Source organism: Rhinatrema bivittatum, chromosome 1 (genome assembly GCF_901001135.1).
Source record: "Rhinatrema bivittatum chromosome 1, aRhiBiv1.1, whole genome shotgun sequence".
NCBI classification, from domain to species: Eukaryota; Metazoa; Chordata; class Amphibia; order Gymnophiona; family Rhinatrematidae; genus Rhinatrema; species Rhinatrema bivittatum.
In genome coordinates, this window is record NC_042615.1 from 819,838,359 (window position 1) to 819,856,154 (window position 17,796).

Here is a 17,796-nt window from a genome sequence, read left to right on the forward strand (position 1 = left end):
ACACAAATGGAATGCACGTACTCTCCCCTGTACACGGGCGAGGCGTTTTCAGGGATGGGGGTTGCACGTACTCTTCCCCTGCACACGGGCGAGGCGTTTTGAGGGATGCGGGTTGCACGTACTCTTCCCCGCACATGGGCAAGGCGTTTTGAGGGATGCGGGTTGCACGTACTCTTCCCCACACATGGGCGAGGCGTTTTGAGGGATGGGGGTTGCACGTACTCTTCCCCCGCACATGGGCGAGGCGTTTTGAGGGATGCGGGTTGCACGTACTCTTCCCCCGCACACGGGCGAGGCGTTTTGAGGGATGGGGGTTGCACGTACTCTTCCCCCGCACACGGGCGAGGCGTTTTGAGGGATGGGGGTTGCACGTACTCTTCCCCTGCACACGGGCGAGGCGTTTTGAGGGATGCGGGTTGCACGTACTCTTCCCCTGCACACGGGCGAGGCGTTTTGAGGGATGCGGGTTGCACGTACTCTTCGCCGCACACGGGCGAGGCGTTTTGAGGGATGGGGGTTGCACGTACTCTTCCCCACACACGGGCGAGGCGTTTTGAGGGATGGGGGTTGCACGTACTCTTCCCCACACACGGGCGAGGCGTTTTGAGGGATGGGGGTTGCACGTACTCTTCCCCCGCACACGGGCGAGGCGTTTTGAGGGATGGGGGTTGCACGTACTCTTCCCCCGCACACGGGCGAGGCGTTTTGAGGGATGGGGGTTGCACGTACTCTTCCCCCGCACACGGGCGAGGCGTTTTCAGGGATGGGGGTTGCATGTACTCTTCCCCCGCACACGGGCGAGGCGTTTTGAGGGATGGGGGTTGCACGTACTCTTCCCCTGCACACGGGCGAGGCGTTTTGAGGGATGGGGGTTGCACGTACTCTTCCCTGCACACGGGCGAGGTGTTTTGAGGGATGGGGGTTGCATGTACTCTTCCCCTGCACATGGGCGAGGCGTTTTGAGGGATGCGGGTTGCACGTACTCTTCCCTGCACACGGGTGAGGCGTTTTGAGGGATGGGGGTTGCACGTACTCTTCCCCTGCACATGGGCGAGGCGTTTTCAGGGATGGGGGTGGTACTGATGCGCGTATTTTTTGACTAAGACAGATGCATGTAAACTGTTTCAGCAGAACTACACACACCAAGTAGCAGGTGGAACTGTGCCTGGATAACTTGTGTACGGTGTTCCCAAATAGTGCAGGAAATGTATGAAATCCCAGCCTTACCATTAGTTTGTTTTTGAGAGACAGTTTTCTCCTGCTTCTTTGGGCTTTCAGCTCAATCACCACTGGCCTCCGTGGCCTGGGGCCAAAGACCGTGGCTACTGCAGAAACCTGGCTCACACTCCCACTCAGCTTAGCTAGTATGACGACTGATACCTGCCCCCCAGGGACGGGGAGGGATCAGCTCTGCGCCCCCGGAATCCAGCGCCACCCCGAGGAGTCGTCCTACTGGGACCTGGAATGTTGTCCTTCAAATACCTTTCCGTGCTCAGTTTTTTCTGCTTCCTAGGTCAAATATCAATATAAACCAGGCAATTTGGCCCACAAATGTAAGCAAGGAAGGAACAATGAGGTATATGGAAGGACAGCTCTCGTTTATCACAAGTTACATCGTCCGGGAAGAGCAGCACAAATCATTTTATGCTCACCCACAGAGAGGCTTATTTGTGTACCATCATCTGGTTTAATACGAGTGTCTTAAAAAAAAACAACTCACCCAAAATTGTAGTTTACAACGTATACACCCAAAGGTCTCCTTCATAAGGGCTTAAAAACCTCAGAGCCATGATATATCTAACATCTCATCATAGCACTCAATTTATAAAAACTGCTTTGTAAAGGAAGGCTGCTTAGTAGGAAGACAATGTACATGTCTGTATGTGCATAAAATAAATTAGACTGTATGCAAAGATTTCTCTTCTTAGAACTCCTCTTCCGACTGTTTCGAGCGAGACTCTTTGAGCTGCAAAAGTCTTTCAATTGTTTCAGCTACGGTGCGCTCTCCATGCACCTTGTTATCTCTTGTACGGATATTTACCGTTCCACTGCTTTTCTCTCGCTCTCCAAGAACTGAATAAAACAAAGGGGTTACAAAGAAATGCATTAGTCCAGAGGCCACATTTCAAATTCTGATGACCGGTTTGCACGGACTGATAAATGTCTATGGTGCAGGATGGGAAATGTAGTTCTCAAATTATTTCTCATTTAGTCCTGGGGGAATACTGCAGAGAGCAGAATTCGCGCAGATTCCACCGGGGGGGGGGGGGGGGGGGGGGGGGGGGGGTGTTTGGAATCTGCGTAGAAAATGGCAGAGGAGACCCTGGCATGCTGCGAACGGCACACGCAAAGATGAAGGCCCCCATGTGCTGTGCTCCGCTCGTGGCGAAGATGAAGGCCCCAGTGAGAGTGAATGTGTGTGAGAGAGGGGAGGGGTGTGAGCGAGAGCATGGAAGGTGAGAGCTTGGGGGGGGGATGCTTTAGTATGGGTGCCAGAGAGAGGGAGCCTATATGAGAAGATTGCGAAGTGTGTGTGTGAGAAATTGGGAGCTTGGGTGTATGAAAAAGGGATCCTGTGTACGTGAGGGTGCTAGCTCGTGTGAAGGGATTGAGTATGTGTGAGACAGAGCCTGTGTGAAGGGGTGCATGAGAGAGAGACATAGGTAGCCTGTGTGAGAGAGAAAGATGGCTTGTGTGGGTGTGTATGCAAGAAAGAGGGCCCTGTATAAGGAGATGTGTGTGTGAGAGAGTGAGGGACCCTGTATGAGGGTGTGTGTATGTGTATTAGAAAGAGGGAGCATGTGTGTGAGAGAGGGAGGGACAGAGGGAGCCTGTGAGGGGCAGTACTGAGAACGGGGTCAAACTCTGGGAGTGGCGATAGAGTGGAAGGGGTTGAACCTAGAGGTGGAGGGGAAAGATACTGGCAGGTGGAGGAGTTGGGGCCTGAGAGGGCAAAGTGGGCAGGGGAATAGGGAGAGCAAGTGGAAGAGACACCCTTACAGTGAATTTCTAGGGGAATTCTGCATCTCCAAGTAATAACTTTTCTGTATTAATTTAAAATGTAATTACTTAAAGACGGTCATGAAAATTGTGTTATTTTGACCAATATAAGGTTTGCAGAATTTTATGTGCGCAGAAATCCCCCAGGAGTACTCATTGTATGTAAATTCAGTGGTCTGAAAGAAAAAGGAAGAAATGAAGTGGCTAATGGCATTCAATCCTAGAGAAGCCAAAGAATGGGAGCAATATGTTGCCACACTGGAGTGGAAGCAGAGCAGCGAGGTAATGGACGTCCCTGCCTCAGGCCCAGATGTAAGACATGTGCTGAACTTTACGCCAACGCAGTGGGCATTAAAACGTGCACAAACCATGCGCAGGGAGAATAATGCGCTTTGTGCGCTGCCGGAAGAGGAACAGAATTTTGGTGGGATGTGATCCCTTTTATTGGACCAACAGAATAATGATCAAGACACCTTCTAGCAGACACATTTCAAGGCCATAAAAGACGCTTCTTAAAAGGAGATTCCCCCAATCCCCTATCTAAAGCTGACACACGTTCCCATTATTCTTACTGAAGTTCAAACAGGTTATCACAAGCCACTAAGGGTCCAGAAGAGCAAAAAAAAACCCCCAGCATTTTTGCAAAATGCAGGAACTAGATATGGAGAGAAAGGAGGTACAACACATTATTAAAGAGAAGAGTTCTGGACAATAGTTTATAATTGCTGCTACAGGTATTCTACAAACTCTGTACAGAAATTAAAAAAAAAAAAAGCTGCAATTTTGCTGTTACCTAGAATGAAATTATACTGTGCCAGCTGGGCATTCCTTATCTTCTTGTTCAGTGTGCAGCTGGGGTCCAGATCAACATCAGTCATTAGTCCAGCAGCGTGGAACTGCTCTCTGACCTAGAGTGGACCAACACAAACACGTCTCAACATCCCAAAACCATGGCATGTCTCTGCTGACCCACAAATGTAAACACACGCCTGGCTCTCGCTGTTTTCCCCTGCCATTCTAGAGCAGTTTCTGGGCGTATGAATCTGCTCTTTGTTTTTCTGTGCTAATGAAGTCCCGCAAGGATGCATGAAAAAGCCCTACACACTTCATGGCTGCCTTGTGCATGTGCAGAGTCTGGATCACTAAACCAGTCACAACAGAAAAGCAACGTGAAACTTCACCATGACCCCGAGCAGGTCACTTAATGAGACAGCAGGGTTGGCTCAACAAATTCTACTCACGGATGTACATCACTGAAAAAAAAAAAAAATAGTACTATATATCTTCAGGAAGACAAAATATATTTTTTTCTAAAATTCAGGGAACACTGGTTCCCCAACAGCAATGCCCTGTTCTCTGTGGTATATGCTCCCACAGCGGCACCTTACAATAAAATATAAAATTTTGAGTGCGCCTTTCTCAAAATGCAAGGCAAATAAAAAGTATAACACAAAAATAAAAAAAAAGCACAGAAAAAGTATAAACATAACACATGCACTACAAAATAAAATTTAAAAAATACAGCTGAAAATTGTAAAGCCAGGCTATTGCTGAAAGACAGCAATTGAAAATTTTGATCAAACACCACCTAAGCAGCTAAAAGCTCAATTTTAGAAAGCCTGCCCACGTTTTGACAGACTCGGGTGGTGCTGAGAGAGATTTTTGTAAATATTCTCTTCTGAAGTTGGACCGCTCATGGAAATGCTAGCCAGCTAGGCTGAAGACCATTTTTAACCTTCACTGCGTTCAGGCTTTTGATGGTAAGTTCTCCCAGGTAGTAGATACCGCCAGCATGTTCATTTTAGAAACAAACATTATGGATTGCCTCAGGTACTTCCAACCATTACCCCCCTGAGAGCACTGCTGGGACTCTGTAAAGCTCCAAGGTTTTAACTTCTACTTCAAAGCAGTGCAGGAGCTTTTCAATAGGAAACCTTGAAACAGGAGTTTTAAAAAGCAGACCCTCGCCCCCCTGGACCCATGCAGTTTGCCTCAGCTCTATCCTGCCAGAAAGCTTTCTAGACAGTAAATTGTTAGTTATATTGAGTGCAGGACCTTTGCTGTGACATTTACCTATAGAATACAGAAAGATTTCTGCAGACTGAATTCCCAAATCCCTATAGCACAGTCTGACGTTTTCCAGCAAAGAGTTGAATATGCTCATGGCACTGAAAGCAATGCGCTACTCCCGTACACTAAATGCAGTGGCTGTCATGAATTCTACATTTAATACAAGAAAGGTAATGTTCTACAAAGTAGGCTAGCAGACCCTGCCTTGCTTTCTCTTCTACAGTAAACTACCCCGGTTTATTACAAATCTTGCAGGCCTGAGAACCAGTTACTTTCCACTCTGCAGAACTGCTTGCAGGAAGTTAGTTAACTGGGAACACTCCTTGCTGTACAACGACTGCTTGAAAACCAGGAACTCCCTCTGGTTCTGGTTGTACCATTGTGTTCCTTCTCACACTCCACATTTTAACTTCCAGTGGTTCTGCATAGAAACCCAGACTAAGCAGTTCTTTAGCATCTTTAAATTGCCTCCCTGCCAGCAGATGGAGACAGAGAAAGTGTCACTGACACTATGCATAACCCGGAGTGCCACCTGCACTCCCTCAGTATTTCTGTGTCTCCAGCAGATGGTGGAGGTGCAAACCTGCAGTCTGGAAATAAACAAGGGAAAATGAAGAGATAAGAACATGCCATGCTGGCTCAGAGCAAGGGTCCATCAAGCCCAGCATCCTGTTTCCAACAGAGGACAAACCAGGCAACAAGAACCTGGAAATTACCCAAACACTAAGAAGATCCCATGCTACTGATGCAAGTAATAGCAGTGGCTATTCCCTAAGTAAACTTGATTAAAGGAAAATTAGTTTCTTACCTGATAATTTTCGTTCCTGTAGTACCAAGGATCAGTCCAGTTCACCTGGGTTGTGACTCCGCACCAGTAGATGGAGACAGACTAAAACTTGTGGGTGGAGCCATATATGCCCCTGTGTCAGTCACAGCCCCCCCTCAGTCATACGTAATGTCAAAGTAGAACACAACCAGAGAACTAAACTAGCTATAAACCGCTAAAAGAACGGGGAAAGAAACACCCCTCCTGGAAACGGACTCTTCAACCGAGAGAGCTAAACAAGCGGAACAGAATAATTCAGAACAATGAGCGGACTCTCCGTTACTTCAGCGCAGCACTGCGGGCGGGATCCTGGACTGATCCTTGGTACTACAGGAACGAAAATTATCAGGTAAGAAACTAATTTTCCTTTCCCTGTACGTACCAGGATCAGTCCAGGACACCTGGGATGTACCAGAGCAAACCTACTGAGGGTGGGAAGCAGAGAGTCCCGCTCGGAGTACCCTCTCTCCAAAACCCCCGGAATCGGTAGCCCGGACATCCAGCCGGCAATGCCTGATAAAGGTATGTAATGACTTCCAGGTAGCCGCCCTGCAAATCTCTTGAGGCGACACCTGCGACGCTTCCGCCCAAGACGCCGCTTGAGATCGAGTCGAGTGAGCCCTCAGGCCCACGGGAAGTGGTTTTCCCCGCATCAAGTACGCCGAACCAATGGCCTCCTTGAGCCAACGGGCGATCGTTGTGCGGGACGCTGCGGCCCCTTTCTTTGGACCAGAGAACAGGACAAACAGATGATCCGTGACCCGAAACGGATTAGTGACCTCCAGATATCGGAGGAGGGATCTCCGCACGTCAAGCTTCCTTAAGTCCCTTGCTTCTGGGACGGAGGACTCCCCGCCCACCAAAGCGGGCAGCTCCACCGATTGATTCACGTGAAAAGACGAAACAACTTTGGAAGGAACCGTCCGCAAGAGACTCCGGAATCTGAAATACGCAAGAAAGGTTCCCTACAGGACAGGGCCTGTAAATCGGAAACACGCCGTGCCGAGGCAATCGCCACCAAGAACGCCGTTTTTAAAGTGAGATCCTTAAGAGTTACGCGTTTCAAGGGCTCAAACGGCGCCGCGCATAGAGCGGAGAGAACCCAATTGAGGTTCCAAGCCGGACAAGGGAGACGCAATGGAGGACGAAGGTGCTTAGCTCCCCAAAGGAAACGAGAAATATCCGGGTGAAGCGCCAGGGACGTACCACGGCCCTTACCTCGCAAACAACCAAGCGCCGCTACTTGAACCCTTAGAGAACTGCACGCCAGACCTTTGGCTAGACCTGCCTGGAGAAAACACCAGAATGACGGAAACTGAAGCCGAAGTGGGGTCCACCCCACGCTGCACGCACCATTCCTCAAAAACCACCCAGACACGGACATAAGCCAGAGATGTCGACTGTTTCCTGGAACGCAGCAACGTAGCCACCACCGCATCCGAGTAACCTTTACTCTTCAGCGCCTCCTCTCAAAAACCATGCCGCGAGACAGAAGTGATCCGCATCCTCCAAACAGACGGGGCCCTGATGGAGTAGGCCCGCCATTCCTTGGAGCCGAAGGGGTGCCGCTACTGCCAGCTGGACGAGGTCTGCGAACCACGGCCGGCGCGGCCACTCCGGTGCCACCAAGATCACCTTGGCCGGGTGCAACTCTATGCGCCGTAGAATCTTGCCGATCATCGGCCACGGGGGAACACGTAGAGCAACACATCCGTCGGCCATGGAAGCACCAACGCATCGACGCCTTCTGCCCCCCGTTCTCGACGTCGACTGTAAAATCGCGGAGCCTTCGCATTGTGCCACGTGGCCATCAGATCCATGTGGGGCACACCCCACGTTTCGCAAATGAGAAGGAACGCTTCGTCCCCCAGCTCCCACTCTCCGGGATCTAAGCGATGACGGCTGAGAAAATCCGCCTGAACGCTGTCGACTCCCGCAATGTGAGATGCTGCTATGTTGCTGAGATGCAGCTCTGACCAAGCCATCAAGCGCTGAGCCTCCTCCGCCACCTGGGGGCTCCTTGTTCCGCCCTGGCGGTTGATGTATGCCACGGTGGTCGCATTGTCCGACAACACTCGGACTGCCTTTCCCCGCAGCAACGGCAGGAAGGCTTGTAGGGCCAGACGGACCGCTCTGGTCTCTAGGCGATTGATAGACCACTGGGCTTGCGACACTGACCATCGGCCTTGGACCGAGCTGCCTAGGCAGACCGCCCCCCAACCGGAGAGGCTGGCATCCGTGGTTACCACTGTCCAATCGGGCACCAGAAGGGAGACTCCAGAAGACAGATGACTGGGATCCAGCCACCAGAGTAGGCTGGACCTCGCGTGTCCCGCTGGAGGAAGCGGGAGATGGAAGTCCTCCGAGACCGGCTTCCAGCGGGACAGTAAGGAGGACTGTAATGGTCGCAGATGAGCGAATGCCCAGGGAACCAGCGCCAGCGTGGAGGCCATAGACCCTAGGACCGTAAGGTAGTCGCAGACTCGCGGTCGGCGGAGAGACAATAAGCGCCGTACTTGAGATTGTAGTTTGCACACCTGGTCGTGCGACAGGAACACCTTGCCCTGCTTCGTGTCGAACACCGCTCCTAGATATTCCAAGGTCTGCGTGGGTGCCAGATGACTTTTGCTGAAGTTGACCACCCATCCCAGGGACTGCAGGAGATGGAGGACCCTGGCCACCGACTTCCGACACTGATCCTCGGACCTCGCCCGAATCAGCCAATCGTCCAGATAAGGATGGACCAGGAGACCTGCTCGGCGCAACTGCGCTGCCACCACAACCATCACCTTCGTGAATGTACGGGGAGCTGTCGCGAGCCCAAACGGGCGCGCCCGAAACTGATAATGCCGTCCTAGAATGCAGAACCTGAGGAAGCTTTGGAACGACGGCTGAATGCCTATGTGAAGATACGCCTCCGTGAGATCCAGGGAGGCCAGGAACTCGCCGGGCCGTACCGTACCGCAGCAATGACTGACCGAATCGTCTCCATTTTGAAGTGAGGAACGCGAAGGCATCGGTTTACCCCCCTTGAGATGCAGAATTGGTCTGGACATGCTGTCTTTCTTTGGGACGATGAAGTAAATGGAGTAACGGCCCTTGCCTTGTTGGCTGACCGGGACGGGGGAAATGGCTTCCAATGCTTCTAAGCGTCGGATGGTGTCTAGCACCGCCGCCTTCTTCTCGGGGGCCTTGCAGGGCGAGGCAAGGAACTTGTCCGCTGGAGTGCGAGCAAAATCTAACGCGTAGCCGTGTCTTATCACGTTGAGGATCCACTGGTCCGACGTTACACCGGGCCATCTCTCGCAAAAGGACATCAACCGCACCCCGACGTTCTGCTGGGGGCGCGGCGGGAGAGGGGCCGACCACCTTTCATTGCGAAGACTTGGCCCCCGTGATCGCCAGGGGACCCCCCTTGCCTTCCGAAGCGCTTCCCCCGAAAGGACTGCTGCTGCTGCCACTGCGGGGCACGGGAGGAAGAAGACCTTTGAATGGCAGCGCCCAGAGGTGAGCCTTGGAAGAGCCATCTGCCGCCCAGTTGCATAGCCACAGGAGTCGGCGCGCCGAAACCGCAGCCACCATGGATCTCGCCGACGTGCGCAGCAGATCGTGGAGAGCATCTGCGCCATATGCTATTGCCGCCTCCAACCTATCCGCCTGCGCTGCCTCGTCTGCAGAAAGATCCGCATTGGCCTGTAGAACTTGAGCCCAGCGCAATCTAGCTCGCATAGCGAAATTCGTGCAGATGGCGGCTCGTACTCCCAGTGCGGAAACCTCGAAAATCTTCTTAAGCTGCACTTCCAGCTTCCTGTCCTGAAGATCCCTGAGGGCTGTCGCTCCCGTGAGTGGGATAGTGGATCTCTTTGTTACCGCAGAAACCGCCGAATCCACCTTGGGAAGTTTGAGAAGGTCCAGCGCATCCTCCGGGAGCGGGTAAAGCTTGTCCATGGCTTTGCTGACCTTCAGACCCAATTCTGGGGTGTCCCATTCCCGGAACAGGATGTCCGTTGAAGAAAAATGAAACGGAAAAGCCACTGCCGGACCCGTGAGGCCTAACAGGACCGGATCCATGTTCGCCTCCTGCCGAACCACTACCGGAGGGGCCTCTATACCCAGCTCCTGGAGAATGGCCGGAATTAAGGGTGGCAAGTTCCTCCCTGCGGAAGAGCCGGACCACCTTGGGATCGTCTCCCTCCACTGCCTGTGATCCTTTTCCTGCGCCGGATGGAGCGGATCCGCCCGCTGCCACGTTGTCGGCCCCCTTTAGGGCTCTTCAGGGGAATCAGTGTCTGCCCCCGTGGAGGAATCTGAGTCCGCCTCCTGTGGGACGCCACGTGGAGGCCTCTTCCCCCTGGAAGAGGCCTCGGGGGCACTTCCGCAACCCCCGATGGCCTCTTGGATTTCTTCAGCAGTGGAGCCTTGCAGGATTCCCTCCGGCCGCACTTGCTTTTCTTATATTTCAGGACTTTGCGCAGCAAAAGCGCAAAGTCCTCAGAAAAGGAGCCAGAAATCGGAAGAAGAAACCTCAGCGGGGCTCCCCGGGGCCCCCGAGGGACCCCCCCCTCGCCGCGATTCGGGGGGGGCCCCCGAGGGACACCCCCCCAACGCGATTCGTTGAGGAGACAGCGCGGGAGGCAAGGCCGAAGGCCCTGCCGTTTCCCGCACCATTTCGCGGCCCGTGGCCAAAATGGCCGCCGCTCCCGCACTGAGCGGGAAAAACTCCTGGGGCCTCTCAACCGCGCCCCCCCCGCTCGGCGGCGGTCGCGCGGGTCGCAAACGAGCCCCCCGAGACGCCCCGGACAACCCTTCATCTCCCGGGATGCAGGCAGCACAAAAGCCCTCGCGCGCGCCGAGCCGCAGGCCCTGCAAATCGAGCCACGAGGCATGCCGGCGAAAACGGCGCGAAGAAGGAGACCACGGCAGCAAAACAATAAATAAATAAAATTTGCGCGAACGGCCTCCCCCCCTGCCAGCAGCGCCCCCCCCCGAGAGCAGACGCGAAGAAAACAGAGAGCCGGCACAAAAATAAAAACACACTTTTTTTTTTTTTTTTTTTTACACAAAAAAACGCCTGTCGCTGTCCGTGGTCCTGGAGCCCTAATCCAGCAGGGGTGAGTGAACCGGGCTCCCCGGTGTCACCCCTGACGCTGCTACTAGGAAAGCCGGGTCCTCGACCCTAGCAGCGGCCTCAACCAGGGGGGGGGTAGTCCCCTCAGGACCTCTCAACCCCCCTGGGAGGCAGGGCGGACGGACGTCAGTGACAATTTGGCAAAAATCCCAATTACAAACACCGTAGCCTAAACTGGCCTAAAACCAAAAAGAAATAACCAACCCTGACGGAGTACCAGAACCAGGGCAGGGAGGAGCTGTGACCGCACCTGCACCATCTACTGGAGACAGAGTAAGACTGAGGGGGGGCTGTGACTGACACAGGGGCATATATGGCTCCGCCCACAAGTTTTAGTCTGTCTCCATCTACTGGTGCGGAGTCACAACCCAGGTGTCCTGGATTGATCCTGGTACGTACAGGGAATAGCAGTTAATGGACTTCTCCTTCAAGAATTTATCCAAACCTGTTTTGAACCCAGCTACACTAACTGCACTAACCACATCCTCTGGCAACAAATTCCAGAGTTTAATTGTGCGTTGAGTAAAAAAGAACTTTCTCCGATTAGTTTTAAATGTGCCCCATGCTAACTTCATGGAGTGCCCCCTAGTCTTTCTACTATCCGAAAGAGTAAATAACCTATTCACATCTACCCGTTCTAGACCTCTCATGATTTTAAACACCTCTATCATATCCCCCCTCAGTCGTCTCTTCTCTAAGCTGAAAAGTCCTAACCTCTTTAGTCTTTCCTCATAGGGGAGCTGTTCCATTCCCCTTATCATTTTGGTTGCCCTTCTTTGTACCTTCTCCATCGCAATTATATCTTTTTTGAGATGCGGCGACCAGAATTGTACACAGTATTCAAGGTGCGGTCTCACCATGGAGCGATACAGAGGCATTATGACATTTTCCGTTTTATTCATCATTCCTTTTCTAATAATTCCCAACATTCTGTTTGCTTTTTTGACTGCCGCAGCACACTGAACCGACGATTTCAATGTGTTATCCACTATGACACCTAGATCTCTTTCTTGGGTTGTAGCACCTAATATGGAACCCAACATTGTGTAATTATTGCATGGGTTATTTTTCCCTATATGCATCACCTTGGACCTATCCACAGTGAAATGCTAAGAGAAATTAGGGAAGCTAACCAAATTGGTAGTGCGGTAATAATGGGAGACTTCAATTACCCAAACACAACAGAGCACCTGCTGCACTTCAAGCAATAGTATCCGAGATATAAGTGCAGATCAATATATTGAGTCCCAATCAAACACTTTCAATGCAGATTTAAGAAGCAATTGTTATTTATTACTTAGTCCGGCAACTCCACTGACTTATAATGCACAAATCATTTCTAGAGAAAATGAAGAACACATCAACGATTACCTTTTGGGCATATTCATCGCAAGAAGGTCCTACTGGCACTACCATCACCTGCTGAGGAGACAGCCAGAGAGGCCTTAGAGAAAGAATAAAAGCAAATTAGATATCTGAAGAAATCCAAAGCTTTTACCTTTAATTCCCAAGTCTCAGTAATTACAGTTTTAGTCCCAGTTCCAGCTGTTCCCTAGAATTCCTTGGGGGCACACGACAGAGCCCCGAGGAGAAGGAGGCTGCAGCTGCTGGGCTTAAACCGGATCACTGAATGTAAGGGAGGAGAGGGAACGGAAAATCCGTTGCACCAGAGGCAACTACTGCAAATTGCTTCAGATGATTTCAGCGTTACATAAATAATGGTCCCTGGACCTTAGAGGTCTCCTAATATGCTGCAGGTTAATATTCTCTAGAAAAACAAGACATAGTAACAGCTGAAAAAGCAAACCTTGCAGCCAGGGATTAACAGACGTAGCTCAGAGGGATAGAAAGGCTACTTGTGGGTAGATAAAACGTCTAAAGATATCGCGGGGAGGAAGGAGCTCAATGGCAAGGTGCAGCAGATGCTAACTGCAACGTGTGGCCCGCCCAGCCCAGGACCGTCGCCGAGACGGCGGAAATCGGGAGGGGGTGGGAGTCCTGCCCTCCCCACCCATCTTCCCCAGTTACCATTTTCCTCCATAGCTTTCTGTCAGAATAGCAATCATGCGCTCCACGGAGCCCAGGATGGCCCGGTGAATGATAACCGGCCTTTTCTTGTCCTCACCATCATGGCTGAAAGGAAACATAAATCAATGTTAGGGGATTTCTTCTTTCCACATCTGCTAGTAATTTAAAAGCCACTTTGTTATCACCATAAATCTATTTCAGTTTTGTGACAAAATGCTAAAACCACCACCAGGAAGGTTTTAAAAGTTAAATGTTACCAGGCCAGCAAAACACAAATATTCATGACCTGCAAAATCAATAAATAAAATAAAAAAACCCCCACAAACAAGAAACCACAACAAAAAGCCTGAAGTTCTGAAAATGTATAAATATGTACTATTTCTAGGGAGGGGCGCCCGAAGAAGATGGACGCTCGACTCTTCTCCCTCTCAACTCGCTCCAAGTTCAGTTTAAAATCACCTCCCTGCTGCTCACACTGGCAGCAAAGCCGCGTGATCCTGTCTCTCGACCTGTCCGGAAAAGGAACCAGGACAGCTGAACTTTAGCAGTGCTCTGGTGGCAAAACGAATTAAGAAGGGGTGGGGTACAGCATAGCCTGCTGCAGGGCACTCTGTATTAGCACTCCTGCGCGGCATACGGGCATTTGAATGCCAGCTGAGATCTCAAATCTGATCTGGAGAGGCTGGCGAATCAATTCTCACCCCTACAGGTTGCTGTTGGGAAGGGTGGTCCAATTAGATCTGGATAAAGTGCAGTATCGCACTACAATGACTGGCAGACACTAGGTGGCACCTCAGGGATATAGGACAGAATCTGAAGTCTTGTTCTGTCTCCAACTGTCGGTGGGGAGGCAAAACCCAGCTGTCCTGGACTGATCCGGGTACGTACAGGGAAATTTATTTTTTCCCAAAAAAAAACTATTTCCTGTGCCAGCCCCCATCTCTCTGCCCATCCTGTCCAGGACTTCTCCACTGGCGTCTTGTATTTCCTCAGCATATTTCAGGCTTTTCTGAATCAAGCCCACAAGAGCTTGGTAACATGCCAAAGGATGCTAGTGCACCTCTAGCACTACATAAGGACCTCAGTCTATTATACGTAATATTCTACTGACAGGCCGCAAAATGTATTCTTTATGGGAGTATAGCAAGAACATAGTGCTGGGCAGCCGAGCTTGCAACCACAGAAATACAGGCAACAAAAGGCCCAGATCTACAAAAATGATAGAAAACCACGAGACTGGGCATAGCTTTTGATATATATACACACACATGAAACAAAACTAAACACAATGAGCAATTTAAATAAAAATGCTTTCAATATACATGAGGCAAGCAATGCTTTTACATGAAAGAATGAACAAAGCACAATTCCATGCAACATACACAGCACCGTACAAACATACATAGAGCTTACAATCTAATAAACATACAGGACATGAGACTTAGATCCGCCGCACAAACAATCCAAGGACAATACTCCAAAGAAATAGCATATATAAGCATTAAAAAAATCCCTAAAACCAATAAAAATGCAATTAAGTCTGAGCAGGCAGGAATCTGCCAAAGCTCAGGGATAGCTGGCATGTTTCAGTCTGGATCCGGGAACGAGACTGTGTGTATGTGATATAATATACACATACTTTTGTCTGATTTTAGGTTTTTATTTTTACCTGCAATCTCTATTTTTTCCTTCTCCTTTGATTTAACAGAGGTAAGGCGGCAAGGTAAGGGTCGCAAGCTCTATAGAAGAAAGATTCATAATTTTGTGACTGCCCACATTGGTATAAAGCCCACAGGTGCTTCGTACCTGCTGACATTACTCCAATTTTCAAGCTGAATAACACTGTCCCTTTGAAACTAATCCCAGAAAAGCTACCCACACACATTTCCACTTGTGTAGGTAGGTTTGAAAAAGCAAACGTACGCTGGTAATTCCTCTCGCTGTGGGTAACGGTGCATGCACTCAGACCCCATGCCATGCTCTTACCTGCCTACTGGCTGAGGGGCTTTCAAGATGCCCATTTCCATGGGTAAAGGTCTGTTTTACCCATTCAAATGGCTTTTTAAGGCCACCTCCCTTATGTCTAACGAGGAATAAAGCAATGTGTGTGGCTGCTTCATTCCTCAGATTAACCTACAAATCACATCTGTTCAGAAAAGGATTCTTTGCTAACTCACCTTTCCTCCACATGCTGTGCTCTGTTACTAAGACGTGTTTTAGTTTTACTAATTTAAATTATTGCGTCCAGCGTGCTAAATTCCATAGTCTCCTTGTACCACAAAATCCCTAAAAGCCTCCGAACACCCGGAAACTTTTACAGGAACAAGATAGCAAAATACTATTGCAAACTGCCAATACATTTGTTAAAATGCTACAGTAATAAACCAGAAATAAATCCATGTTTTCACTGAGCTTATACCAAACTGCATCCTAAAAGCCAGTTGCAAAATCACTGCTCCATCATCACTGGCTGCTAGTTAAGATCAGGATATTTTAAGCTCCTCTGCTTAATACACAGCAATTTGATTGTGCTTTATAAACCATCTAGATCTTTTGAGATTCCCCAGGTCCTCGTGAAATCAGACCGGGGCATTGGAGGCTGACCTGTTTTCAGCATCAGACCCTGCTGCGTTGGAACTCCTTACCTTTGCGTCTACATATGAAAAACCATCTAAAATTCAAGAAATTAGTTCTCTTAGGTGTGATTAAATTAATTTACACTAATGAGCCATCATTTTTATATTACTTTAATGCATTTTATTGAGTGCTAGCTATTTAGTACAGATATTTCTTAGGGATTTTCTGCTATGATTTACTTCTTGTATGTTTAAATGTTTTATTTTAAATAATGTGTATTTTTTTTTTTTTTAATATAAACTGATTTGATCACGTTAGAAAATCAGTCTAGCAAATAAAATTGCCATTTGAACACAAGACGACAGATAAAATTCCTACTTTAAAAACGTTTAGGGAAAAAATGTTTAATTTCGTCACAGCCACATGTGGAGCTAAACAAGCCTAGAATTAGGGACTTACCTCCAGCGCCAAATTTTCCTAGGTGCTGGAGAGCCAAAAGGTACCGTGCCATCATCTGGACTTGTCGCTTTCCTGGCCCTGACCCCCACTGCAGCAGCTAAATTCAGCACCGGGCCTGCAAACCCTCCCACTCTTAAAGGGAGGCTGCAAGTTAAAAAGTGCAAATCCTGCCATTTATGATAAAACGGACGACCTCTGCTGGCTAGAGAATGGAAATGAGAAAATGGGGTAACATTTCTATGATACCCAAAGTTTACATTGCTGCTTGTGGGCAGCCTGCATGAAGCGGCGGTTACTACTACCCTTAACAGAAGGCTTGGGGTAGCCTGCACGGAGCGGCAGTTACTACTACCCTTAACAGAAGGCTTGGGGTAGCCTGCACGGAGCGGCAGTTACTACTACCCTTAACAGAAGGCTTGGGGTAGCCTGCACGGAGCGGCAGTTACTACTACCCTTAACAGAAGGATTGGGGGAAGCCTGTACGGAGCGGCGGTTACTACTACCCTTAACAGAAGGCTTGGGGGAAGCCTGCACAGAGCAGCAGTTACTACTACCCTTAACAGAAGGCTTGGGGTAGCCTGCACGGAGCAGCAGTTACTACTACCCTTAACAGAAGGCTTGTGGGCAGCCTGCACGGAGCAGCGGTTACTGCTACCCTTAACAGAAGGCTTGTGGGCAGCCTGCATGGAGCGGCGGTTACTACTACCCTTAACAGAAGGCTTGTGGGCAGCCTGCATGGAGCGGCAGTTACTACTACCCTTAACAGAAGGCTTGGGGTAGCCTGCATGGAGCGGCAGTTACTACTACCCTTAACAGAAGGCTTGGGGGAAGCCTGCACGGAGCGGCGGTTACTACTACCCTTAACAGAAGGCTTGGGGAAGCCTGCACGGAGCGGCGGTTACTACTACCCTTAACAGAAGGCTTGGGGGAAGCCTGCTCAGAGCAGCAGTTACTACTACCCTTAACAGAAGGCTTGGGGGAAGCCTGCACGGAGCGGAGGTTACTACTACCCTTAACGGAAGGCTTGGGGGAAGCCTGCACGGAGCGGCGGTTACTACTACCCTTAACGGAAGGCTTGGGGGAAGCCCGCACAGAGCAGCAGTTACTACTACCCTTAACAGAAGGCTTGGGGGAAGCCCGCACAGAGCAGCAGTTACTACTACCCTTAACAGAAGGCTTGGGGGAAGCCCGCACAGAGCGGCAGTTACTACTACCCTTAACAGAAGGCTTGGGGGAAGCCCGCACAGAGCGGCAGTTACTACTACCCTTAACAGAAGGCTTGGGGGAAGCCCGCACGGAGCGGCGGTTACTACTACCCTTAACAGAAGGCTTGGGGGAAGCCTGCACGGAGCGGCAGTTACTGCTACCCTTAACAGAAGGCTTGGGGCAGCCTGCACGGAGCGGCGGTTACTACTACCCTTAACAGAAGGCTTGGGGCAGCCTGCACGGAGCGGCGGTTACTACTACCCTTAACAGAAGGCTTGGGGGAAGCCTGCACAGAGCAGCAGTTACTACTACCCTTAACAGAAAGCTTGGGGGGAAGCCTGCACGGAGCGGCAGTTACTGCTACCCTTAACAGAAGGCTTGGGGCAGCCTGCACGGAGCGGCGGTTACTACTACCCTTAACAGAAGGCTTGGGGCAGCCTGCACGGAGCGGCGGTTACTACTACCCTTAACAGAAGGCTTGGGGGAAGCCTGCACAGAGCAG

At 50.3% G+C, this 17,796-nt stretch overlaps 1 protein-coding gene across 2 annotated transcripts in view; it reads right to left on the minus strand.

The window, feature by feature from the left end:
* Positions 1-593: 593 nt before the first annotated feature.
* Positions 594-17,796, minus strand: part of LOC115078902 (threonine--tRNA ligase, cytoplasmic) — an 87,104-nt gene continuing 69,901 nt past the window's right edge. For both annotated transcript variants that reach the window (XM_029581985.1, XM_029581993.1), the window contains exons 16-19: positions 13,053-13,157; positions 12,396-12,468; positions 3,794-3,908; positions 594-2,073 (exon numbers count right to left, since the gene is read on the minus strand). In XM_029581985.1, the coding sequence (XP_029437845.1) occupies positions 1,925-2,073; positions 3,794-3,908; positions 12,396-12,468; positions 13,053-13,157 (442 nt within the window). In that variant the 3' untranslated portion in view covers positions 594-1,924. The remainder of the gene's footprint in view (positions 2,074-3,793; positions 3,909-12,395; positions 12,469-13,052; positions 13,158-17,796) is intronic.